Source organism: Podarcis vaucheri (assembly GCF_965113315.1).
Source record: "Podarcis vaucheri genome assembly, chromosome: 12".
In the NCBI taxonomy this organism is placed as follows: Eukaryota; Metazoa; Chordata; class Lepidosauria; order Squamata; family Lacertidae; genus Podarcis; species Podarcis vaucheri.
In genome coordinates, this window is record NC_138750.1 from 56,296,499 (window position 1) to 56,324,006 (window position 27,508).

The 27,508-nt window shown below is 45.2% G+C and overlaps 1 protein-coding gene across 1 annotated transcript in view; it reads right to left on the minus strand.

Annotated features, from left to right (window-relative positions):
* CTDSPL (CTD small phosphatase like) overlaps nt 1-27,508 on the minus strand; it is a 74,696-nt gene that overhangs the window by 9,168 nt on the left and 38,020 nt on the right. Inside the window, exons 2-6 of the mRNA XM_082192596.1 lie at nt 21,951-22,105; nt 18,078-18,110; nt 15,084-15,185; nt 12,435-12,491; nt 2,867-2,959 (exon numbers count right to left, since the gene is read on the minus strand). Of these exons, the coding sequence (XP_082048722.1) occupies nt 2,867-2,959; nt 12,435-12,491; nt 15,084-15,185; nt 18,078-18,110; nt 21,951-22,105 (440 nt within the window). The remainder of the gene's footprint in view (nt 1-2,866; nt 2,960-12,434; nt 12,492-15,083; nt 15,186-18,077; nt 18,111-21,950; nt 22,106-27,508) is intronic.

Here is a 27,508-nt window from a genome sequence, read left to right on the forward strand (position 1 = left end):
GACAAAGGCGAGAGAAGCCAACTTGGCCTGGGGATCCTGGTGTGGCTTCTCCAAGGCGCCATATGCAGAAGTTGGTGGCATGAGCAGGAAATGGACCCTCAGAAAGTTCACAGGAAGAGGTGGGGAAAAGTCATTGCACAGATATCAAATATACTTTGCGCTACCGGTGCATGAAGGAGTAGTGTCTTATTGTGGTCTTCCTTAAAATGTACCTTATCACATGGGGCAGGCCAAAATTACAACAACACACAGCAAACCCTACACTCAACTTTTATATCATCTCTCAACCAAACCTACTACTTTGCAGGGTTGTTGTGAGGATAAAATATGGAGGTGGAAAAGGGGGAACCATTTATACTATTTTGAGCTCTTTGGGGGGAAAGGTGGGATATAAATGTAATTTTTTTAAAAAAAGAAAACTCCTATTTTGCTTCATCATGTGGAATTTCAGGAGCAGGAACCTGTTTTCATTGCCGAACTGAGGAATGACAGCCTGAGCTACAAGAGGCTCTGGTGATTTTGAGTGGAAAGTATGAATTTGTTCCTATTTTGGTCCAGCACAAGAGACAACCCAGAAACTTCTGAAAGTATATTGGTGAAGTCTGTTTGAACATTACTAGGAGTGAGGCAGACAGTCAAAGCTGCCCAAGTGATGAAGGAAGGAAGGAGTCCATGTGCTTTTGTCAGAGTCCTGGGTTCAAGGTTCTTGGGGTGAGAGCAGAGGCTCTCTTGTAGCAATGACAGTTCATAGCTAATCTGAATTGTACGTTGGATTTGCACAACTGGACTCAGATAGATGAGGCACCAAGAGGAGAGAAAGCTTGGGGCTTTCCAAACAATTCATAATCACTGTAGGGAGACTATATGTTAGTGATTATAGTATGCTATAACAGACTATAAATACTATAAATAATACTTCATCAGTGCAAAGTCTACAAATTACTGAAAAGCAACAATCTAATTTGAGGCTAAGAGTTGTGCAGAATGCTGATTCCTTGGTCAACAGAAATCCTAACACCAGGCCCACAAAATTCACGCTCCGTAGAACTGGAAGTTCACATCCAAACAATATATTTAGAGCACTCTTATACCATTTTAACTGTCATGGCTTCCTCCAAAGAATATTGGGAACTACAGTTTGCTAAGAGCGCTGGGAATTGTAGTTCTGGGAAGGTTCTCCTACTAACTTTAAGCACCTTTAATAAGCTGCAGGTGCCAAGGTTCTTTGGGGGAAGTGTTAGAGTGGCGTAAGAGTGCTTTAAATGTGGTGTGGATGTGATCCAAGTCTCGGCTATCATCTCCTCCTAAGCTACAGAAACCGCCTCTATCTTCTGAACAGGAAGAATTAATAGGCCAGCTCGAGGATGCTGTGGTGACTTCACCCCCAAGCACTCACTGCAATGTATGCAAAAGTCTACTGGAGGGTAGGGTATGGGGAGGAGTTAAGCCAATCCCGATTTCTCACACCCCAAATGCTGGGGTGCACACACACCCCAGCCATGTTTCTATGCATATGCTAAAAACGAATGGCAGGTATATCAACCCTGGCTATATTGACTTGAATAAAAGATTCATTTCATGGCAAGTTTAACTGAAGCGCTTGAAGGCTGTAGCCGAGAAAAGTGACTGCTAAAAGACGACAAGGGGAAGAATTCAGCTTGAGCTTTCTCCTGGCAAGTGCCCAACAAAATGAGCTTGCCTGAAGCCAGGAGGAAAAAGGCTGCTTTGCAGGAGCAGTACATGTGCCCCCCAAGTCCTTGTTGCAAACAAGACACTCTTCTCCAATGACTAGAGAAGCACACTGCCAATGCGTGGAAAACCTCTTCCAATTATCTGCTAACCGAGGCAACGTAGTTGGCCCCCGCCTCCCAGTTTATCCAATACGGTGGGAGTTTGCAAAAGTTTGACTTTGTTTTCTACAGGAACGTGCTGCTATCGCCACTACAGACATCACTGGCAAACATCACGGCTGCTAGAGACGGCTAAATCTACTGCAGAGCTTGTGCTCTACGCACTAGCATTTCTACAACTACTCCAAAGTGCACACAAAATATTGAATTATCCCTGGCTCCCCCTGCCACAAACCCACCAATGCAAATATCACCATCAAGCTTTGCAAGCACTTATACGTTATAAATGCTGCTTTGGTAAGGTGTGCTCTGTAGTCTTCAATCAGCTGGAGCCCCGACTATTCGTTGCCTGTACGGGCACTGCATTGGAGCCCGGTACACTTTATTTGTGTGCAGCTTTAGGAAAACTACGTTATGTAATAAGCTATTTATTCCCATTCTCCTCCCCACCCCTCCCCACCCTCCATAACCATGGCAACTATATATATATATATAAAGGCCTTTCATATTGCCATCATGAGCAATACATGGAGGCTACATTATGAGACAAGCCCATATGTGATATTGTTACCATGGGAACACTTACCCACACACTAGCAGACAAAAGTACACGCTGCCAAATAAAGCAAGGAGGGGAGAAAGGGGGGAAGATTAAGACAATCATTTTCTCTTCAATGGGAAAGAAAGCCCAATATATTTATTTTTTTAAAGTCCTCGAAGGGGACTTCCGGCATTGTGAAGGATAAAGAGAGAGAGGGGTCTGCCTACGTTGGCAACACCCTTGACCCAGCTGAGCTGCTCTGGGTTCGGGTTTAGAGAGACGCTTGTTCGGTGACTCTTCTGAAGCACTTCGCCCTGTAATTCTGAGGGGCGGCTCTCAAGAGAAGCGGCTCTTATATATTAAGTGGCAAAGGTTTTCCAGCCGTTCTGAAAGTTTGCTCCAGCCAGTTTCTGAGGTACCTGGAAGGAGGTAAAATATACCAAGGCACACAGAGAGGCACTGACACACGACCTACCTTTGCTAGACTGGCTGTGAATAGCACACATTCAAAGAGTTCTCCCATCCTCTGGAGGAACTCGTCCACGTGTGGTCGCTTTAATACATAAACCTGGAAGGACGCAGGGAGGAGGGGAGGGTGGGAAAAGAAGAGAGGTTGAGACTCTGGGACAAGCGGAAACACACCGCGGAGATTAAATCGGCAGAGAAGAGGTGTTGATGGGCCCTGTTATTACTTGCTGCACAAAAGGCGACAGGCAAAGCAAGCTTGCAAGGTGGGTAACTGGAGTAGAAAATTGACAGTGGCATGGAAAGCAAGGCAGCTGTGGTTGTTCTTTATTTTTCTCCATTTGCAAACAATCAGTTTTTAACGGAACCAAATAAAAGAGCTGTCTTTCTAAGCCAAGGAAACTGCAATACATCTGGGACATTTAGTGCTTTCAAGGAACATCTGCTTGAAACGGTGTTACATCTGCACACTGAAAAATGAGCATCACAACAATACAGCACATGTTCTCTCCCCCCCTCTCCATGTTTAATGCAACGTTGGATCCTTGATGGTGAAGCAGATAAACATAGCAAAGTTGCCCTTGATACCCAATATATCTGGTTGCTGGTCTTCTTGCTGTTAAAGAGTTGGGAGAAGACGCGTGGACTGGAACCTCTCAGCACCGCCTTCACTGTGTTGTGGCTACCTCCCAGTGCAAGTAATCAAGGATAGGCCATTTAGAATGCACACAGCCTATCCTGGATTACTTGAACCAGGTCACAGCCTCTTCTGGAAAGATCATTCAAGGAGGACTGCCCTTCAGGGAATGAAAGTCATCACATACTAAAGTCATGCACACAGCTTTCAAATGACATGCTCCTCGTTCTTATTTCCCGCTCGCTATTTTTGCGGTTAAAAAAACCAAAAACCAGAATCCTTAGCTCAAAAAAAGACTACTACTGTTCAAAACAAAGCCCTAGATCACTGGGTCTTACTTATGCAGAGCTATGCTGCTACATTTTGTTTGAGCTCCCCACCCCGATCATCCTGGACAGAGGATGGAGAATGACTTCTGTGTTCGAGAAAATGCAGCTCTCTCCAATCATTATTTAGTGGTACAACGGTTTATACTGTGAAATGCAATTTAACTCATCACAAACACCCTTCAAATCAGAACTTCATAACTGGGGGGGAAAAAAACCTTTTCAAACAGCAGCGATTCTCTGCGCAAAGAAAGGAGGCCTTGGATGTTACTTAAGACACATTTTAATGCACTCCTCAGTCCTTCTCCATGCTAATGTAGGTAAGCCTGCTGGGCAGGGACACAGCACTCTGAAGGCAGAAAGCCGTGCCAAGTGGTCATGGGACTGGAATAGAAATTTACTGAGCGACTGCAGAAGATGCTTTGTTATTCAGATGGGCAAATACTGTAGGCAGCACCTGCAAAACTGCTGAAGGATCACCCTGTCTGTAGTGGAGGACAATATGGGATCATGATCATCTTGTTCTCTTTTTTTTGGGGGGGGGGGGAGAGAAAATTGTCCCACTTGTAAAAAAAAAAAAAAGCCTCTTGCTCTATGCTGGCAATTTACAATTCTACCCCATAAGTTTTACACTTCTTATCTTTGGAAAGCGTTACCTTGGCACGTGAAGCTGATTAGGCAGAGAACTGATAAATAAAGATTGGAATATGTGGGTGGCAAGTGACCCAGGTCCTGTTACAACAACAAATATATATTAGTTTTAAATCTGTTTGACTGTCATAGCTTGCCCCATACTATCATGGGAATGAAGGATCAGATGGTTAAGAGAACTTCAGGTCTCCTCATAGAGCCGCCATTCCCAGGGCCCCTTTGGATAAAAGAATGAATGTTCCACCCCTTTTAAGTCTGTAGCGAGAGAACTGGTTCCCTGCACTCCTTTGGGAGAAAGGGCAAATTTCATAAAATAATACAACTGACTAAATGAATGGTGTGGATACATATTGGAAAAACATTTTTATCCTGCTGAACAACAAAATGTGTTTATAAAATATAACAGTTTCCAATAAAAGCAATTTAAACAAGAATGTAACAAGAATGTAACAAGCAAGCCATCTTAGTTGAAGTTTTCCTCCTGGCTTTTCTCTGGGCAACACTTTCATAATAAAAAATTGTTCACGCCACACTGAATTTTGTTATTGACAAGAAATATATTGCGACGGCAAAACAAAAAGAAACAACTTCCAGCAGGTGCTTGATTTGTAACATAGAACATAACTACTTTAGAATATGATCATGGGACATCCAGAAAGAAGAAAACAGTGCAGCTACGTAAGAACACGAATCATTTCCAAATAATTAGAAACGAGCCTCTTATATATGTACCTTAAGTATGTATACAAACTCAATGAGAGGGGCAAGCTTGCTTTTGCTGGGTAATCTCATTTATATTAGGTCTAATTAGAGACAAACACAGTCTTATATCCTCATCAACACAAAGAAGCCTTTCTATTTTCTGATATTTCATATTTTTCAGAGTTGAAAATCCCTGTTCCATATCTATCCACATTCTGCAAATATATATATTTATGCTATACTACACTGAAATCTTTGTTTATTTGATTGTCCTTGAATCTTCTCACCCTTGCCATCCTCTCCTGCCGCACTCTTTGAGAACCATGGCCATACCTTAACCCATTCTATTTAGGTGGATACATTAGAGAAACCAGTTTTATCAACTAGATGGGACAAAGGCAGAAGTTCTCTAGTCAAGTGAATAAGTTATGTGGACAAGTCTGTGTTCAAAGTTCTTAACGAGACCATGCAGCAGCAATGTGCTCTGAGTGCGTACGAACAATTTGTTACTGATTAGGCAACCTTTTCTTGCCTACCCTTTCACCTCGTATATACACACACAAGATCCCCTTTCCTCTGCAATTCTAGTGATAACTTACTGTCAGGGAACTGACATCAGAGGAAAGGGAGTTGGTAGGGCTCCCAGAGACTGGGAGAGAGTCAGCAGCCAAAGCAGGGACAAGGAGGGGGAGCGAGGGGTCTCTGGAGGAGGATCTCAGTAATGCTGAGAGAGACGTAGCAGCCCAGGCAGGAAACAGCAGGGGAGAGAAAGGGGTGAGAGACACATCCAGCGAAAATAGCGGGGAGGTGTCAGAAGCAACTGCAGGGAGACCCATGCTTCGCCGGAAGCTGCCACGTCGTGAGTCGAGACGCGTTTCCGTTAAGGAACTTCTTTGCTGGAAGCGCTTCCGCAGGCAGCCACTGTCAGACTCTACTAGTGACTAGAGCAGACATGTCTGAGGAGCTCTGTCACACACAGAGGTTTGTGGGGCCGCACAAACTCTGAAGGGGCACAATTTTAAGCACAAGCAGCTAATCATCCCCTGACAGCAGTCTGACAGTCTTTGTACGCTGCCTGTGCAGGAGAAAGCATCATGAGCAACCCAGCCGGAACCGGAGAGGCAGGGGTTGGAGCTGGTCCAAGCTTGGAAGAAAGGTATCAAGCTCTGGAGGTCCAACTTGCGCTGCAGACGGCGAGGCTCGAGGAGAGAAGGGCTCAGGATGCTGACAAAAAGGGGAGAACCACTCAGTTCCCCAGAAAGGTACCAGGATTGGTGCAGAAGCTTGGGGGGGACCCCAAGGATTACCATGCCTTTAGGACCGAGATGCAATATGCCCTGAATGTGCAGTTTGATGAGTTCCCTGATGAGGAATCGCGAGTTGCTTTCGTAATTGGGCATCTTGAGAAGGGGGCGCGGGACTGGGTTCGACCCCTGATGGCAACGCACAACGATATCCTAAAGGACACTATGAAATTCTTTCGTGCAATGGATATCATGTTTTCCAGCGATATTGAGGAAGGGGTGGTGCGCAGACAGCTAATGGCTTGCAAGCAGGGAAGCAGATCTGTCCGTGAGTACTGGACTGAATTTACCATGCTGATTCACAGATTGGGGTGGGATTTATCGGCAGCACCCATTCAGATGCTATTTGAAGAAGGTCTTTCTTCGGCTGTGAAAGACGAGCTGTCCAGGAGCCCCAGGGCGGTGTCTATGGATCAGCTGACCAAATCTGCGCTGACCATTGGAGCGCGCCAGGAGGCAAGAGCTTTGGAGAGGCGGGAAGGGAGAGGGGAACGTTGGAAGGAGTTACGCATTCCAGACATTCCTGAGCCAGCTTTCCCGCCGGCAGAGCCGATGGAAATCGGAACAGCCCGCGCGCGCGCAGTTTCAAAGCCCAGTGAGGGGGCGAAGAAGGAGGGAAAGGGAGCCCGGAAATGCTATCTCTGCCAACAGCCAGGCCACTTTGCCAGAGTCTGCCCCCAGAGGAAGGAATGGCAAGGGATGGTGGGAGCAGTTGAGGGGGGAGAGCAGGGAGAAACGGAGCAGGTAAAAGCCAACGCCTGGTTGCCACCGTCAGGGCACTGCAGCCAGGCCAAAGAGCAGTGAAAGTGCCCGTGCCAGAAGCTCCTCGACCTGCTCTAGTGATTGAAGTGTCGCTAGAGCTGCAAAATGGACACCCCCTAAAAATAAAGGCGCTGTTGGACTCAGGCAGCTCCTGCAATTTTATGAGCAAGGAGTTTGCTGCTGAACATCAGATACAGACTATCCCTTTAAGCAACCCCCTGCAGGTGACCACGATCGATGGCAGGGAACTGTTGGGAGGAGGAGTTAGCTTGCAGACCGTCCCAATGATAATGAGGGTGGCAAGGCACACAGAACTGATAGCGTTTAATGTGGCCACCTTGGGAGGCGCTCCCATTATTTTGGGAATGAGCTGGCTAGCCTTACATGATCCGCTGGTGGGCTGGCATCAAAGAGTGGTTTCCTTCGGTTCAGCACATTGCTTAGAACACTGCAGGGGGGAAAAGGGGTCAGCAGGGGCCCAAGCCACCCTGGCAGGGACTGAAGTAATGGGGAAGGGGAAGGTGCCACCACAGTATGCTGATCTCAGCGACGTATTCAGCGAGAAGGAAGCTGACCAACTACCCCCGCATAGGCCCTTTGATTGCCAGATCAATTTACTCCCTGGAGCACAGCTTCCTGTAGGCAAGTTGTATGCCATGTCAGACAGGGAAATGCAGGAGTTGCGAGTGTTCATTGACAAGAACCTGAAGAGAGGCTTCATCAGAGAGTCCAAGGCAGCGGGGGGTAGCCCAGTGTTTTTTGTGGATAAAAAAAACACGGACAAGCCGAGACTGGTATGTGACTTTAGGCGGTTAAATGCAGTGACAGAGCCGGCGGCTTTTCCTATGCCCAGGATTGATGATATTTTGACCAGGGTGCGGAAAGGAAAGATTTTTACAAAGCTGGACCTAAGGGGGGCGTACAACCTGATACGTATAAGGAAAGGGGATGAATGGAAGACCACCATGTTCACCCCTTTGGGGGCATTTGAATACCTCGTTATGCCTTTTGGATTACAAACAGGCTCCACGTGTTTTCAAGCCTTCATGAACCACGTACTGGGGCCTTTGCTCTACAAGAATTGCGTGGCCTTCTTAGATGACGTGTTGGTGTATTCGGAGAATGAGGAGCAACATGTGAGAGACGTCAGAGAAGTGTTGAGCAGGCTGCAAGCCAACAGGCTGTGGGTGAAACTGGAGAAGTGTCAGTTTCATACCAAGGAGGTGGAATTCCTGGGGTACCGCTTGTCAGACAAGGGGTTGGCCATGGACCCCGGCAAGGTTCAAGCGGTGCTGGAATGGAAAACACCCAAGACCAAGAAGGATGTGCAGAGGTTCCTAGGGTTTGGAAACTTTTATCGTAAGTTCATCCGAAACTTCGCCCACCTGACGGCGCCCATCACGGACTGTCTCAGCAGTAAAAAGAAGTTTGTTTGGACGGGGGAGGCGGAGCGAGCGTTTGAGGAACTGAAAAGGGCCTTCGCCTCTGATGAACAACTTCTACATGTGGATTTACAAAAAAAGCTGAGGGTCGAAACAGACGCTTCTGACAGAGCCATAGGGGCGGTGCTTCTTCTGCAGCCGGGGAAGGAGGGGTCAGAGTGGCGACCGTGTGCCTTCTTTTCGCGAAAGCTGAACAAATCTGAGAGGAACTACACGGTGTATGACCGGGAACTTCTTGCGATTCATGAGGCCTTCCGGAGATGGAGGCACCTGCTAATTGGTGCACAACAGAAGGTGCAAGTGTGCACGGACCATAAGAATCTAGAGTATTGGAGAACTGCGCGAGTGCTCAACCAACGGCAGTTGAGATGGGCCCAGGAGTTCTCCAAATTTAACTTTGAGATTTGTTACGTACCAGGCCCAGAGAACGTTAGGGCGGACGCTCTCTCACGCAAACCTGAATATTTGGAGGGAGAGGGTGCCCCCGAAGAGACCCATGTCATTCCCGAGGACCGCTGGGTGTGTGGGGCGGCATTGGTGGGGCAAAGGGAACTGGTAGAGGGAACGGTGCAGGATGAATACGCCCAGGACAAACTCAGGGGTCTCAGGAGGGAGGGAGACAAACCCGGGGGTTTTGAGGAGAGAAACGGGGCATTGTACTACAAGGGAGCGTTATACATACCTGAAGGGGAATTGAGGGAAAAGGTACTCAAGCAACTGCACGATAGCCCCACAGCAGGGCATTTTGGGCAACACAAAACCATGTGGCTGGTTACCAGGGAATTCTGGTGGCCCAAAGTCAGGGAAGATGTGCGGGAGTATGTGAGAGGGTGTGACCAATGCCAACGAGCCAAGGGGGAGAGGCGGGCACCGGCAGGTTTATTAGAACCACTACCCACGCCGGAAAGGCCATGGGAGGCAGTGGCAATAGATTTCATGACTGATCTGCCCAGGTCCAAAGGGAAAACAGCCATCATGGTTGTGGTAGACCTGTTAACCAAGATGGCCCACTTTATAGCCTGCTCACATGCGGTCACAGCGGAAGAAACCGCTAAATTGTTTGTGGAAAATGTGTTTAGGCTGCATGGCGCCCCCTTGAGGGTGGTTTCTGACCGAGGGAAACAATTTACTTCCAGGTTCTGGAGGAAGCTCATGAGCTTATTGCATGTAGAGGTGAATTTCTCAACTGCCCGTCATCCAGAAACCAACGGGCAGGCGGAAAGAGCTAATGGTGTCCTCCAGCAATATTTGAGGTGTTATGTGAATGACAGAGAGAATGATTGGGTGGAGAAGCTGGCGTTGGCAGAATTTGCCTACAACAATGCAGAGAACGTGTCCACGGTGATGAGCCCCTTTTTGGCTAATCACGGGTGTCATCCCCGAGCCTTCCCAGGGGGGGAAGGGGAGAACTGGAGCGTTCCAGCCGCAGAACAGTTCGTTGAAGAAATGGAAGCGATCCATCGCCAGCTCCAACTTAATTTAAACAGGGCGAAGGAGGAATATAAGAGGCAGGCAGACAAAACCAGAAGGGAAGGGGAAAGCATTAGGGTGGGGGACCAGGTGTGGCTGTCCACCCAAGGGTTACCATTCAAAGGAGGTTGTAAGAAGTTAAGACCCAAAAGGTTGGGCCCATTTGAAGTCACGCAACAGGTCAACCCAGTGGCTTTCAGACTCCGGTTACCGAACCACATGAAGTTGCACCCAGTGTTCCACAGGTCGTTGCTGTCACCGTATAAAGGGGACAGAGAGGGGAGGGTCAATAGGGGACCAGCTATGGAGGAAAAAGAACACAGCTACCATGTAGCGGAGATTCTCGATTCCAGGTGGAAGGGAGAGCAAGTAGAGTATTTGGTAATGTGGGAAGGGGAGCCGGAGTCGGAAAACACCTGGGTCAGGGCAGAGGATGTAGATGACGAGGTTTTGATTGAAACTTTTCATCAGAGATTCCCTCGTAAACCCCAGCCAGTGGCGAGGTTCCGGAGGGAATACTTCGCCACCACCGACGAAGAAGAAGAGTTGGAGGGGTTCTCTGATTCCGAGGTGGAGGAGGATTCAGCGAGTCGGAACGAAGACCGATGGAGGGAAATGTTCGAGACGTCTGAAGATGAAGAGGATTCTTTTCGGGGTTTCAGCTCCTCACCGCCCAGAGGAGAGAGTAGGGGCGGGGGAGAAGGGGGCCCTGGAGGGGAGGTGGATGTCAGGGAACTGACATCAGAGGAAAGGGAGTTGGTAGGGCTCCCAGAGACTGGGAGAGAGTCAGCAGCCAAAGCAGGGACAAGGAGGGGGAGCGAGGGGTCTCTGGAGGAGGATCTCAGTAATGCTGAGAGAGACGTAGCAGCCCAGGCAGGAAACAGCAGGGGAGAGAAAGGGGTGAGAGACACATCCAGCGAAAATAGCGGGGAGGTGTCAGAAGCAACTGCAGGGAGACCCATGCTTCGCCGGAAGCTGCCACGTCGTGAGTCCAGGAGACGCGTTTCCGTTAAGGAACTTCTTTGCTGGAAGCGCTTCCGCAGGCAGCCACTGTCAGACTCTACTAGTGACTAGAGCAGACATGTCTGAGGAGCTCTGTCACACACAGAGGTTTGTGGGGCCGCACAAACTCTGAAGGGGCACAATTTTAAGCACAAGCAGCTAATCATCCCCTGACACTTACATATTCTAGTTAACAGTTCAGCCATTTCAAATCCGATTGCAAAGACTTTCAAGTGAATGCCATCTGGCCCCAGTGACATGCTATTTTTAATGTGTCAATTAGTTCTCAAACTCCATCCTTTCATAATCTGACACCTTTCTTTAGATGCCCAACTGGTGGGAAAGAACTCCAGGGTGAATACATATCCATTCTTTTCTTTCAATTTGACAATGTTTTTCTTTACATAGGCATTCAATTATTGGCTTTTTAATGGAACAGGAGAGGAAAATCACAACATGTAGCCACACACACATGTGAACACTTTATAAACTTACTTGATAATGGGTCCAGTTTCTATACACACTTTTACAATGTCCTCAATAATATGTATCGATGAGCATATTCTAGTGTCTTGTTAACACTGATACATAATAAAGAAACTCCATTTCCAGCTGTCAAGCTGCCTCTCTTCTTTTACTCTACGTTACTCAAGCGTTATCATTTGGGTCATTTCTCAAACAGGGGTCATCCAACCATCTAGTGTTGGAGCATTTATTTTTCTCCAGTTATAGTTGCAGTTAAAAGATGTTCCATCATTTCCTGGTCTTTCGAGACAACGAGATCTTTTATATGATTTTCTATCCTGACAGGACAGCTACAGTGCTACCTTGGTTTAAGAACAGCTTAGTTTATGAACAACTTGGATTAAGAATGCTGCAAACCCGGAAGTAGGTGTTTTGGTTTGTGAACTTTGCCTTGGAAGCAGAACATATTTTGCTTCCTGTTGAGTGTGTTCCATTTGTAAATTGAGTCCTCCGCTGCTATGGGAAAGCACACCTTGGTTTAAGAACACTTTGGTTTAAGAATGGACTTCCGGAACGGATTAAGTTCGTAAACGAAGGTACACTGTATTTCCTTCCCCTTCCTGAGGGTAGGTTTACTCTGTGGGGTCACTATGTGTCTCCTGATGATGGGAAAGGACTTCTGAGATTCTCAAAAGTAACATAAAGAGGGAAAGACAATGTCCCAGCAATAGCTACCCACCCAGACATGAAAAGCTGCATGGGAATACCAGCACACCCAAAACCAGCGAAATGGTGAATAGAAAACAGCGACGCTCACCTGATGTATAGTTCCATCAATTTCAACGGGAACAATGAAATCTGCATTGCTAATTGGCTAGGGGGGTAAAAGTGAAAATAAAATCAGTTTGAGAAAATATGAACAGTCTGTACTATTGTAAGCTCCCCGCACATGCTCCAGGGAAACATACTGGGAGTGACAGCACAGCTCCCGTCGAAGCCTGCAAAACCTTGACGACAACCGGCACAGAAAACTCCTTCGGAACAACTGCCAAAGAGCTGGAAAATTATCCTGTTCACATATTTACACACAAACCCAAATCTATTGCACAAACACATTTGCGCTTTCAGCTTTTGCAATATGGAAACAATGGGTGTCGGAGGATGCTTTCATTCATGTGCTCACACAGTCGGGGGGGGGGGGCTTGCTTGGCTTCCACGAACAGAGCCAGCAGGTAGAGCAGGCAGCAGATCTTCCTCTCAAGCATGCCTGCTTTTGAGATAAGGGTTTCAGCCTGCTGCGTGAAGGGGCAGGGTGGGAAACCTTCCCTTCGCCTGAGCAAAACTGAGAATGGCCCCCTGCAGCAAGTATGGAAGAAGGCATCATTTTCTCTTCTGCTTTGTATTCATGACATGCGGTGCTGTCCCCCTTCCGCTGCAGTTCGCCTTCACCAAAAACTAAGTTACTTGTCTGCTGCGTTGAAACTATGTAACTTGTTGCATAAATTATGATTCTTTATGCTGTTCTACCCCATTCATTTCAACGCAAAGGAAACAGAATGCAAACAGGGTGGTAGAACGTAATCATTTGTGGACTGAAAGTAAGAACAATGAACACTGATCTTTTTCACTGGATTGTTTTCCATTCAGGACATAGCACGAAGAAAGCAAAAATGGTCATTTTTCACTCCTGCTTCCATTTTTGCTGGATTTCTCTGACATCCGTACTCACAGATCAGTTAGTGGGGAAAGTAGCAGCCTTGGTTCATGTCGGTTAACAATGCAGAGGAGATGAGGGGACCTTGGCGATGCACTCTCTTTCCAAAAGGGGGGAAGAAGCAGGAAGTGCAGTCCTAACAACACACACCACCAGGAGGAAGAGAGGACTGCACCAGCTCTTCCTGCGCCATGTGTTAAGAAAACAAGTTGGCTTTCCCTTTACCAAGGACTCAGAACATGTTGCAAACATTTTGAAAGAAGGTGTGTCCATGTTTAATGGGCAAAGGCTATGCATTTTCAGGCCTGGTCTACACATAGCAACAAAATTAGATTTACTGCTCCATTTCAGATTGCATTTGGCAGAATCTCATTTTTGAATGCTTTCCTACATTTTTTTTTAAAAAAGATCACTGCAAATAAGACCCTAGCAGATGTGGGAGAAATTTATTCCACCATGTACCCTGCTGTGGGGAGTGTTTTGTTTTTTAAAAACATAGAGGATCATTCAGAAGTGCTATTCCCCCACCCAAATTCTGAGGTGGCAGCCTTTTTAAATGACTGTCAAAAATGTTATACCAAGATGGCTTGCTCTCCCAAAAGCATGTCACATGACCTCTTGCTGGACGGCAACCATGCCGTTTATTGTAACACTGGTGACAAACTGTTGTTTACCTCATCTTCAAAGTATTAAAGCAAGGTACAAAAGAGACAGGCTGAATTTAGAGGATGTGAGATAATCTCACTAGCTCCTGGAAACAATGATTGGCTGCCAAGCCAAGGCAAAATTTATGGAGGCTGTTTTACTGAGCATACGTTTTTGTGGGCAACAGGCAACTTCAACATATGCATGAGGTGAAACAAACTAAGAAAGTGGTCACTTTGCACTTACACACACACACACACACACAGTCTGAGTCTAGGAGATGATGACAGAGTTAAGATGGGGGCTGAGGATATATAACCTATCTGCTGAAGTACATGTACAAAGTAAAACAGTTTGCATCATGAGTACTTAAACACAGTGCCTGTTCAAAATGGGAGGCTTAAACGAAAATATCCATTTTCGAGACCCCCAGGGATTTCTTAATAGTTAAAGCCTCTATTATGAAGCTTCTCATTCCACTATCCTGCACAGCAGCCCTTTATCAGGAAGAATATCTAGGAAACGAAGTCTTGGTGCCATCATAAAATGCTAGGTATGGATGGCCACTAGGTAGAGACAAAACATGGATCAGGGCAAGCCTCGTTCCTATGCCAGCACTCTTGGAAACAGCTGCAGAGCTAGCTGAGGAATATTTAATTCTTCTCTGCCTTACAAAGGAATGCAGCATTTCTTTATAGAAGTTTTCCTTTACTGGAAAGCCTACAGGCTTCACATGCGCATTCTCACTGGATTCTCATCACTTGGAGCTCATTGTGTGAGGTGGCTTCACTGAAAGGCACCAATTTTTGCGGCTACATGGAAGCGCTCTCTCTGCCATGGTAATTCATACATCTAAATCATCACTTAATGCTGTGCTATGACAACATTACTCTGAGGCACAGTTGTTGCTGGACACAAGACATGTGCCCCCTTTTCCAAAACAGATGCATCCAGCATTGGATCCCAACGCTTAATATTTCAACTACTGTGGGGGGGGGGAGAGGTAGGAGTAGCTTCCATTGTAGGACGTGTGTGTTTCTTCAGACTGTTATGGTCTATACATGCATCTACCAGCCTATCACAAAGGATACTATATAGCATACATACCTTAAATGAACTGTGCACCAGTGTTTCATCTAGATCAATGACCACACATTTCTTTCCATAATCAGATATTGTCATTTCTGGCAGGAGGTATTTAGCTGGTGGCTGAATGGAAGACACAGGAAGACCAAGCATCGTTAGAAACATATCCTCAGAGAAGTTGTTACAGTAATAATTAGCACTGATGAGTAACACGGACATGTTGGAGGCAGTCGGTGGGAAACACAAGTGAGGAGAGCGGTGTTGTGTTCAGGTTCTGCTTTTGGGTTTCCCATAGGCCTCTGGCTGGCCAATGTGAGAACAGGGTGCTGGGCTAATTGGGCCTTTGGCCTAATTCAACAGGGCTCTTGATATGTATTTAGGTGTTTGGGAAGTGCAGCAGATGGAAAACACTGATTTGTGTAGTTAGTGTGTGGGTTTCAGTGTTGCTACAAAAAATCCTGTTCATAAACAATGAGAATGAAGAGAATCTCAATTCCGAAGGAGGATGAAATCTTCAGGAATAATCCTCATAGAACTCCGCCCATCACAATCTCTTCCACAGCAACCAGTAGCTAGAGTTCATAACGGACTAACAAGAATGCAACGAGAGAAACGATTCTTCATGAAACCTGGCGTAATCCTACTTTTAATCTTTTTTCTTAAGAAACCCAAAGCTGAGCTCCACAGTAAATCTCCCTATAGCTCAAGTGATTCTACTACTCTGCGGTCAGAGTGTGATGGCCCCTCAATTCAACATGGGACAGGAAAAGCACTGCCAAGGTATTGTAGTCTCACCGACGATCCATTATCCCATTGTTTGGCTTCTCTGTCTCTTTCTCTCTCACACACAAACACACAGCTGAAACATGGGACCCGGTGTGACAAAACCCTGCATGAACAGTCCTCTCCCAACTTCTCGGGAAGTGTGTGTATAAGAGCCAGAGCATATGATGCTTTAAAGAGGTGATCGGCAGCATGATCCCTCCTCCCTCTCTCTTGGCAATCGTTTTGCTGTTACTGCATCTTTCGACAGGAGCTTTGCCCACTCTTCCCCTCCCATGAAGTGATGATTTTTATGCTGATGAACAAATCCCGCAGAAATCTGGTATGGCCAAATCTGATAGCATTTCCTCAACCAACTGGAACATGACAAACACTCCCCCCCCCCAAACGAGCCAAGGCACTGAGTCCCTGCCAACCATAACTAACTCCCCTTATGCACATGGAAAGTACCTGCAGGGGTAGCAGATTAAGGCCTCCGATTGATAACAGACTAGAAACAGTCACACAAATGGCTGATTCATAACAGAATCAGATTTCAACCAGTATGTACATAATATTTATCTACACTGTAAGGCCTTCATTGCCTGGTGGCCACCAAGTGTTTGCAAATGTACTTTGGACATGAACAGCCTTTTGTTCTGGCAGTCACTGCAATGTAACACACAACACAATAAAAGCCAGGCCGCTGAATAAGGCTATTGCGGAACTGCATGGGGCGGCTTATCTTTTGACGGGTGTTTATTTTAAGTCTCTGCGTGTAGCCAGATAGCTGAAAATGGAGATCCTTTTATTGTGCTGCAACAACAGGGCTGCTGGTTGTAAACTGATCAGAAATGTGAGGTAGTTGGGATGTGGTAGGAATTTGACACATAGCTTGTCGCTATAGGCAGCTTTGGCTGCATGCTACTGTGGGGTGAGCAATTTTCTATAGCCACCAAGGTCACATTCACACCATGCATTTAAAGCATGCTTATACCACTTAAGGGACACGGGTGGGTTAAGGGACGTGGGTGGCGCTGTGGGTTAAACCACAGAGCCTAAGGCTTGCTGATCAGAAGGTCGGCGGTTCGAATCCCCGTGATGGGGTGAGCTCCCGTTGCTCGGTCCCTGCTCCTGCCCACCTAGCAGTTCAAAAGCACATCAAAGTGTAAGTAGATAAATAGGTACCGCTCTGGCGGGAAGGTAAACGGCGTTTCCATGCGCTGCTCTGGTTTGCCAGAAGTGGCTTAGTCATGCTGGCCACATGACCCGGAAGCTGTACGCCGGCTCCCTCGGCCAATAAAGTGAGATGAGCGCTGCAACCCCAGAGTCGGTCACGACTGGACCTAATGGTCAGGGGTCCCTTTACCTTTATACCACTTTAATAGCCATGACTTCACCTGAAGAATCATGGGAAATGTAGTTTGTTAAGGGTGCTGAGGGATGTCGGGGGACCCCTCTCACAGAGCTGCAATTCCCAGCACTCTTAATGAACTACTGTTCCTAGGATTCTTTGGGACAAGTCATGACTGTTAAAGTGATATAAGCAGTACTTTTTGGGTTAAAAAAAAAGAGGTGCCAGTATTGTGATAAAAGTGCTGTGGGTGCCAGCACATTTTGGCAGCCATGGGCAGAAAAAATAGAGGTGAAGGTACTTGACACAGGTGACAAAAATTCACTGGATAGAAGGGTGCTTAAATCTATGGTGCAATCCTAAAGCCCACTGGGAAGTGGATTAAAGGAACACCAAGAATGTGGAACAATTCTCTTCTGGTCCAATAAGGCTAAGGTAGTTATGGGCACTTATCACTCTAGAAAAAACACCCATGTCTGATCAAAATAAAAAAAAGAAGCTGAAATTTCCTTTACACTTGGCCACGAGGGAGGCCTGTACACAGTGATAGAAATTGGACATCTATTATATTTTGTTACCTTGTGGGCTAATTGATGCTTTTTGTTGTGCAATAACCATTTTTTTAAAAAGTGTGTAATGACAAAGGTTTAGTGAATGGTTCAAGACAGACTGAAGACCTTTATATGTTTCGTTTGGTTCCCGTTAATATGATTTGTATTCATCAGCTACTGGTACTTCATCCTCTTAAGATCTTATCAGTTAGTATAAAAGAATGGTCCTACAGCATGCAACAAAAAAAACCCACATCAATCTAGACTCAACACAAGAGATAAATGATTAAACCAACCCCAAATTAAGAAAATTCAAAAATAGAAAAGAAAAAGAATAAAAATACATACACTTGGTATGGGAATGACCTGCATCTGGTCACCCTGAAGGGGAAAGGAGAAGAAGAAAAAAAGGTCACTGTCAGAGTAAGGTATTTCAAAAGGGAAGAACATAAAAATAAGTGGAAGTATCAGATTTAGTACTCAAACCATTCCAACAGAAACTCAAAAAGTTGCTTAAGAAACCAGATGAATAAAAAGGATCTAGCACTATGGCAACTAAAATTATCAGTTAATAGAACAGAAGCATTTGTAAGAAAGGTGGGTCCCTAGTTGTTAATTCCTATATTCTCAACAGTATTGTTTGAAAGAAATTTGCAAAAAAACCCTCGTAAATAGTGAAAATGCATAGGGGCTCAGTCAGTACTGCAGTATTTAAATCCCCAAGATGACAAGAAAGTAAAATAGTAGCCAAAATTAGTGTTCAGAATAATTACCATATTTTCAAACACAGAGGACAAGCTAGCTTGTCACGTGTGGGTGGGTGCACTTTCAAACTTTTAAAAATTCTACCACACAGAAGTATTTTAGTGTTGCACTATAAACACAAGCATTCACTGGAAAAACCAACGGATGCTCATGCTTTCTGACATCCATTTGTTCTCATGAGTTGAACAAGAGCCCTTCTGCTTGTCTAGAAGCAGGGCTTGGTGGATTGGGACTATATAAATTGTGCCAAAGTATCGTTTGAATCGGAAACACTGGACAAGTCCCCCCCCCTTTTAATAGAATTTTTGATATGAGAGGTGCTGAGAGGCCAGCCTATTTGAGATGACTTGTGAACTTGGAAACTGCTTCTTCTGATTCCTAATGCGCAGTGGCTGGTTCAAGGTTTCAGAAAAGGCACTCTGTATGCACTCTAACTGCCCTGACATCTTATGACGAAGGGCAGAACATAAGTCTAACAAATAAGATAAAATAAATAACACAAACGCTTTCCTAAGCCTTGGGGCTAAGCCTTGGTGAACCACACTTCACATTGTCATAATGTCTATTTTTAAAAATAACTTTAACCCCCTTCCACTTTTCTTACAGCTTCCAGTTGTGTCAATGCCAATGAGTTATTAATTATTTTCTGAGCAACTGAAGTCACTGTGGTTATGTCAGAATCTTATTCCACCCGCTTCCAATTTCCTTCCTCTTAAATTTGTTCCATATCTTTGTTGCTGCTGCCTTGAAGCAAGGAAGACACAAGGAAAACACATTTTCAATGTTTTGCTGCAAATCCTACACTACCTTCTCAGAGATTAGCAATGCACTAATTTGACGGCTGAAGACTGTCACCCTGAATCAACAGTCTACATCTGTTGTGTGGTCCTGCCACTCTCCATTTAATATAACAGGTCCACCCAAGCAAGCAGGGTGACAAACTGGACCTCCCTGCCCTTCTACCTTAAAGGGCTTACAGGCAGAAGAAGAGAGACAAGCGTAGCTGTCATAGCACTGTTCTACATTTCCCCCAGTCTTAGGGTATAGATTTGTTGATCCAGAGGAAGAGAGACAATCTGATGCACTGGAAGTTACTCCAGTGCAATGCTTTGTGTCTATGAGACAAGCTCCTGCACTGATTACTGTAAATTCATATATGGAAAGATTATACTTCACCGGAATAGGCAATCTATGGAAGTTGCTGCTGACAATCGTGTTTCTGAAATAACCATCAATTCTCTCGGTGGCAGGAACCAACACAGATATTCTTCTACAGAGCCTAAGAAGGCAGTCCTATATGTGTTTACTCTCAGAAGTAAGTCCCACTGAGCTCAATGGCACTTGCTCACAAACAAGTGGGTATAGGATTGCAGCTCAAGTGGCATTTTCATGATATTAATTCCCAAAGGAATAATTGTTAAATTCCCGAGTAGTCTAAATAGGCCTTTTCATTTAAGAGGTAGAGTATGTAGGAACCTGCAGCTTACACACCATCTCCTTTGATGATTTTGTCATTAAGCTTCCAACTCAGAATTTAACTATTCTTTTAATTATTACCCTCAACATAAAATTGACTTTGTTCTATTTAAACTACTGTTCAGTCTCCTGTTTTACCCACGGTTATCTAGTCAGCCAATTGTTATACAATCACTGAACACCTACAATCAGGTTGTATTAGTATTAATTCAAAATTAGGAAATCCACGAGATTTGTTTGAGTTATCTGAACATGGCCATTAAACTGTCTGTTTTAAATTATCAGCGTAGCCAGGAGGCTGCAACTATTTGCAGCAGGCAAGCACAACTTGGGGTCCACAAGCGGCCCAATAAGTCTTCTGTTTATGGAGACCTCTAGTCAATCCCATGACAAGCTACAATAGATGGCTGGTAGGATGCATTTGGCTTGGTGGTTCACAGTTGGGTAGGATTCCAGCATTAGAGCAAGAATCACCAAAGAGGCCTTCCCTGGTACCCACACCTTTACCTACTGAAATTAGGCTTGAAGGAAGCATTCTGTTTCAAAATAATAGAACAAGATGTGGCACGTGCTTGCCTGCAGTGTGTGTGGTACTAACAGTTTCATTAGCTTGCAATATGCTCCAAAATTTTGGCGACACCCCCCAATTAGAGGATGGCTTCATACAACAACCGCTCAAGCTAGTTTGCTGTCACACCGAATGCCAGGAAATTTTCATTCTATCCTAGTGTGAAAAAGATATCCTCAAGTGAGTTCTATTTAAAATGTTTGTCAGCCCGAAAGCTTGCTAAGTGTCATCAGTTCAATCTTCTTGAATTTTTACCACAATTTCATGAAGAATATGGGAAAAGGCAAAGTCACATTTTGCTTCTTCTCATAATTACCAGAAAAAAACTGTTGGATCAGCTCTGTTCCCTCCCAAACAGTCAACATGGCCAAATTTTTCTGCCCAGCGTAGCAGAAAAGAGATCAGTTAAAAGGCAGGAGCTGTGATGCAAAACAATCCACAACCACATTCTGCCCTTGCACCCAAGAGCATGCACCTGCATGCGCTTATCGCTTCCATTTCCACAAACGGCTGCCATGGAATTCCTAGGCTCCTCTTTAAACTCCAGACCCGAATTAGTATGTGGAGCTAAGTAACAACTGGGAATAGTTTAGAAGGAAAATGGAGGGGGGGGGGAGAGAATATTAAGTTAGCACATCCACAGCAGGATTAGCCCTGTTTGGTAATTTGGTAGTTGCTAGGTTGCCTGTGATGATTTAAAGATGGCACGGCTCCACCACTGAGAGCAACGGACTCAGATAGCAGAGAGCTGCACTAACTAGAAAGCAACTGCAGTGCTCTGTCATCCAGCTGAGTTGCACAACCGCCAAGTGGAAAGAAATATATGGAGGCCTCCTCGAGCTGGGCTCCTGAAGCGTGTTTGCATGTTGTGATTTGAAGGAAAGTCAGAGAGAGCACCACGCTGTGTGCAGCAATGGAACAACACTGTTCCATCTTCTCATCACAATTCATTAAGGGAAATGCTAGCTAGCAAGCCGTGGTTGGGAAGAAATCCTTGGTTAAGGCTGCGTGACATCACAAAAACCTACCACAGCAAAATAAGGAAGGAAAGGAGGAAGCAGAGTGCTTCCTGATCATGAAACCTGTCTGCTGATTGGGCAGTGTGAACCTGAACCAGACCACAGACATTTCATCTAGAGGCTAGGCTTGCCATGCAATTGACAGTGATGTTGTTTTCTTCAACAGCTGTGGCAGCCTGCAAATGACTTATTATGTTTCAAATGGGGGGAGGGAAATGGTTTCATCAACTGCCATACTTTGCAACATTTCCCCCACTCCTCAGAAACTTGTAGTCATGGTTGCAGCTCAGTGGTTTCCAAATGATATTGCAGGATATCCAGCCACACACAACTTTTAACGGAAGGTTTGTTTGCATTAATCCAAAAAGCAAGTGTTAGCAAGAAGATGCCAACCTTCTGAAGTCCGCCATTTTCTTCCACCAATGGAGGAAGGACACTGGTGCTGTTGGTAGATGGTGGCTCAACATTGTAGTCACGAAAGCAGCAGAACAAAGTGCTAAAGATGCTTCGACTCCTCTGCTTCTTCAAACTGAGATTACATTGGGACACTGTAAAGAAAAGCAACATTTGAAGTGAGGTGTGTAACAGCTTCCTAGGCTCTTGAAGAAATGGGTCAGTTATCTTACATGTGTTCATAGTACTTTTAAAGTAACATCATAATGTTGAAGGTGAAAACCTTATTTCTAATCATCTTCTTTTGAGTTATGCCAGGAGGAATTGTTGCCTCTTTTCTTCAAGGCTGTTTGGTGCCAAGACAGCAGTGCCAGGTTATACCAGAGAAATATACTGGACATAATTTTGCCAAGCTGTGTGTCTCCCTGCTGCTTTTTACAGCAAAGCTACACATTATGCTGAAGCAAACACTGACACCCATCACATTCACACTTTACATTTAACAAGCAAGAGAATAATGCGTGAAGCAGTTCTTTGGTTTCTTATGCAATAAAGAAACACAGGGAATTGCCATGGCACTATGACAAACAATACAGGAGGGAAGAAAATGTTCTATCTACGACCCATTTGGGCAGGACCTTTGAGTAGGCACAGCAGATGTGAAAGGCATCTGTGCCTCTGCGGCCCTTCAGAAAAAAAACAACAACCACCACCAAACAAAACAACCAAACAAATTGCTGACACATGCATTTCAAAGACTGTCAGAAGCACCTGTTCAGAAGTTCATTTCAGGACACAGCTCTGGCCTTGGATGTGATCTGTATATGTAATTAAGTTGTGACAGCTAGGATTTAAGTAAGTGGGGAACCAGTGATGCAAGCCCGAAATGATTGGGGGGAGGGTTAAATGCGTTCCTACAAACAGCAGGACCTTATGCCCCATAGCAAGCTGCTTCTGAAATGAAAGGTTTTTCCAAAGGCCTTCTGTGATAGTGCTTGGGCAAAAGGGTCAGCTGTGCATGGAAACACCCCCCCCATCAGCATAGCACAAACACTATGTAGTAGCGGTGGGTAGAGACCACAAAATTCAGCTCAGGTTCCCCATTTGGCACTTGGTAAAATAGCCTGATTTGGCTCAGGCCAAATTCGAAGCTTTCCAGTTCAGCTGGGGGGTCTGAATCCACTTTGCTCCCCCCTCCCCAAAATTCACTATTGGGAAATTTAAACACACAGACACACACACTTTAACAATTCCCCGTTTACAGAATTTGATGAAATCAGCAGATATATTGATCCAGAATGGATCAATTGGATCAGGAGCTGTTTTGTTGGATGTCTCTAAAACATGACTTTGTTTTTTCAAAACATATAAAGGCTATAACTTTCATTTTGGGGCAGAACCAGATGAAGTTTGCAGGCAGATTACTCCTTCTGAGGACCCAAACCTCAAATTTCAGAAGGATAGCTGCAGATTCTTGCCAGGGGGGCAGTAATATTTTAAGTGGGGGGGTGTCATTTATTTTCCCTTAGTTTTTGTGGGCAATTGGTCTAAAAATGGAGGCACCAGAGAAGTCATCCTGGGCAGAAAAAGAAAACCCTGTCAAATTGCAGACAAATTGTTCCAGGGGCTTTGGTGCTAGGTATTTGTGAATTTGACTATGGGTTGAGACAGAAGGCGATTAATTTTCATTTCCTATGACTACAAGCTAGATCTGTCAGTCGCGGAAGAGCTCCCCCTGTCCTGATTCTGCAGTTTTCCTTAAAGTTAAGAAATATTTCCCCCCTTGCAAAGCTGTTCTTTCTCGCCACACACCGTTAAGGTACAGGATGCTTCATGAGTCCCTCTGTTGGCTCATGTAGCCTCTTGTAGAGCCTGCAGTGCGTCAGACAAGCCCAAAACGTAATCTTCAAACATTTTAGCCACCTACAGTGGTGCCTCGCAAGACGAAAAGAATCCGTTCTGTGATTCTCTTTGTCTAGTGGTTTTTTTGTCTTGCGAAGCAAGCCCATTGATGGATTAGCAGATTAGCGCTATTAGCGGCTTTTAGCGGCTTATCGGATCAGCTGATAAGCGGCTTAGCGGCTTAGAAAAAGGGGGGAAAGGAAAAAAAACCCGCAGGAACTCGCAAGACATTTTCGTCTTGTGAAGCAAGCCCATAGGAGATTCGTTTTGCGAAGCACCTCCAAAACGGAAAACTCTTTCGTCTAGCGAGTTTTCTGTCTTGCGAGGCATTCGTCTTGCGGGGCACCACTGTATTTGGATCCACCTTTTATAAACCGCTGTACCTCAGCTGAGTTCCCATGCCAGAGCATATGACTGGGTATCAACTGGCTCTAGTGGACAAAATGGTGCTCACTTCCTGCACTAGTACAATGGTGTGACAGGGAGGTGTGCTGCTAGCATGGCAAGCAATCAAGACCCTTATCCAGGCTAGTGTGGTCCCGCTTCGCCAGCTTACCTCCATTTAGCTAAAATGTGGCAATGCCCTACAGCAACATACTGAATGACCTAGATCCAGGCATTCACAGCAACCATTTTACACTTGCTTCACTATTCCTGCAAAATAACCCTAAGCACTCTCTACCTGCACTTCACTACAAACTCCGGGTGTGTGTGGATCAGCCAAAGGTACCAGGTGTGACTACCGATTTGTGTTCCTGGAGAACACTTTCATGCAGCCTTTTACATAAAATCACAGAACTGTGGGGTTGGAAGGGACCCAGAGGGTCATCTAGTCCAAACCCCTGTAAAGCATCCATGACGGATGGCCACCCAACATAAACTCACAGGAGTGACTGGCCTGCTGGAAGGTGTCAGAGGAAGGCTAGAGAATCCCCCCTGAAGCCTGTCTGGTTTCTATGCTAGGATGTCCCTCTTCTGCCGATCTCCTTGCTCAAGGACATGGAATTCATGCACCTGCCTGCAGGCAATTTCTTGTTGCCTAAGATAGAGGCAAAGCACAAGTCTAATTTAAAGAAAATACTGAACAGCATTGCCCTGTAAATACAAAGTATTCCCCCTCTCCAATGTTTCTTAGCTCAAGCATCTTAAACCTCTTTGCACCTTCAACAGCTTTAGTTGCAACTTTCTGGTTGCAGAAGTTTTAGCATCGTTATTGCTGACTAAGGAGGTGAGTAACTGACACACACATCAGACTAGCCAGTATGTGCATAGTACTAATAATGTTATTTTGTGGCAGATTAAATATAGCTTATTCACCATTTCCTTCCATTACTCCCTGCACCACTTGATGTCTTTTATATAGAGAAACCCCTAACAAACATTTATGAGTAAAGGTTCTCAAAGCAAGTTCAGCTCACAGTTTTGCCCTACAGGACCAGGTCTGGCCTGAAATGAACCCCACATGGTGTCTCCCCATTGGCTTCGTCGGGGAGGGGAGCAATCTTTGGGGTGTTGAAAGGGGTCAGGATCTGAGGTTGGGGGCAAATCAGGTATTTATGTCTACCAACTCCATCTGGTACACAGACTGAGACCCCACCTGCCCGCACACTGTCAGTCTCGCCAGAGTGGTGCATGCTCTAGTTATCTCCCGCTTGGACTACTGCGATGCGCTCTACGTGGGGCTACCTTTGAAGGTGACCCGGAAACTACAACTAATCCAGACTGCAGCAGCTAGACTTTTGACTGGGGGCGGCCGCTGAGACCACATAACACCAGTCTTGAAAGACCTACATTGGCTCCCAGTACGTTTCCGAGCACAATTCAAAGTGTTGGTGTTGACCTTTAAAGCCCTAAACGGCCTCGGTCCAGTATATCTGAAGGAGTGTCTCCACCCCCATCGTTCTGCCCGGACACTGAGGTCCAGCTCCGAGGGCCTTCTGGCGGTTCCCTCATTGCGAGAAGCAAAGCTAAAGGGAACCAGGCAGAAGGCCTTCTCGGTAGTGGCGCCCGCCCTGTGCAACGCCCTCCCATCAGATGTCAAAGAGATAAACAACTACCTGACATTTAGAAGACACCTGAAGGCAGCCCTGTTCAAGGAGGTTTTTAATGTGTGGCATTTTAATGTATTTTTAATCTTTGTTGGAAGCTGCCCAGAGTGGCTGGGGAAATCCAGCCAGATGGGTGGGGTACAAATAATAAATTATTATTATTATTATTATTATTATTATTATTATTATTATTATTATTTTGAGTCATGCTTGCAAAACCAGAAGGGTCTTAGTTTACTTCCATCTGACTCATATGTGAGCAAATCATGCAGGCTTTTGAAAGTTTCTGGCAGAAATAAACACATTTTGGAACAAAAAGGGATGGTCACTGATATTTTACCAAAGATTAAGCCCCATGTTAGGTCTTTACTTAGTATGTAAATTTTGCACTCCAGAGCATGCAAAATTCTTGCAGAGTGTTAGCAACAGAAGGGCCTATGCCTTCATGAATTGCCTTCCCAAGACGCAGTGGCAGGCAACCTGAGTGGCTGGCAGATCAACCAAGGCCTAATGGATTTTATCCCTTCCAGCCCGCCTGCTTCCTTACTGTCAACCACTGCTGTATAACATGGCTGAAATCTTCACAAATTTTCTTCTGAGGGGGCCACAGCTTGGCATGCACGTGGTGGGTAGTACTACCTATTTCCTGCAGTTCTCTCTCTCAAGAAATGCAGGCCGTTTGTGTGTGGCCAACTCCAATTAAAATAAGAAAGAACAATTACCCAGCTGCAGTTATATTGGTTCTAAAACAAAAATAAAAAGGGGGTGGGGAAGGAACCTTCTGAATGAATTAAGGAACCATAAGGCAAGTATCTTAAGCAAAAGGCCTAGAAAAACAAGCCCTACCAGATCAAGTATCTCAAGTGTGAATGGAAGAAGCCTCAAACCATTATACCAAGTGGGTGGGTGGGTGGGTGGGGGGTGGAGAGCCATTTCATATCCAGGCCTAGACCATTCAACCCTCTTTTAGGAAGGGTTACTGATTCATGTGGGGTTATGCTCCTGACCCCTGTGTGTGTCGGCAGAGAATGAATAGGCATTTTCTGGCCATTTCCAGGTCACTGCAATGCGCAGTTACACATCAATTGGACACGCGTATATCGGTCATTGCCTGTACTTAAGGCTGCCCTAGATGGGTCCTACCTATGATCAAATATATTTTTTCAAGATGCAGATGTGTACCTCAGTGGATCTGTGTTACTAAGTTTCAATTTCTTACACAAGGAAGAAGTTTGTGTTGCACAACTAACGCAGAAGTCTATCCAAAGGTGAATTTTCATAGCGCAGCAGCATATAGGCCATATTGTACCTTACACAAGATTGGAGTTTCAAGAAACCATTTAAATTAATGTGAAATGGTTTTACTTCATAGCCTATGTGCCTCAAAAGCACATGACATGAGCCTACCACTGACTCACATTTCCTTGTGGAAAGATGTTCTGGAATAACCTTTGACATCTTTATAGTTTTGCAAAATTATGCAAGGACTATGTCTGTTACTGTGATGCAAGTGTGAGATATAACACTTGAGAAACCCTTTTAAATGAATTTATCAGCTCTTTACAACTTTTAATTTTATATCTTGTGGTTATTGTCTTAAGAAAAAGG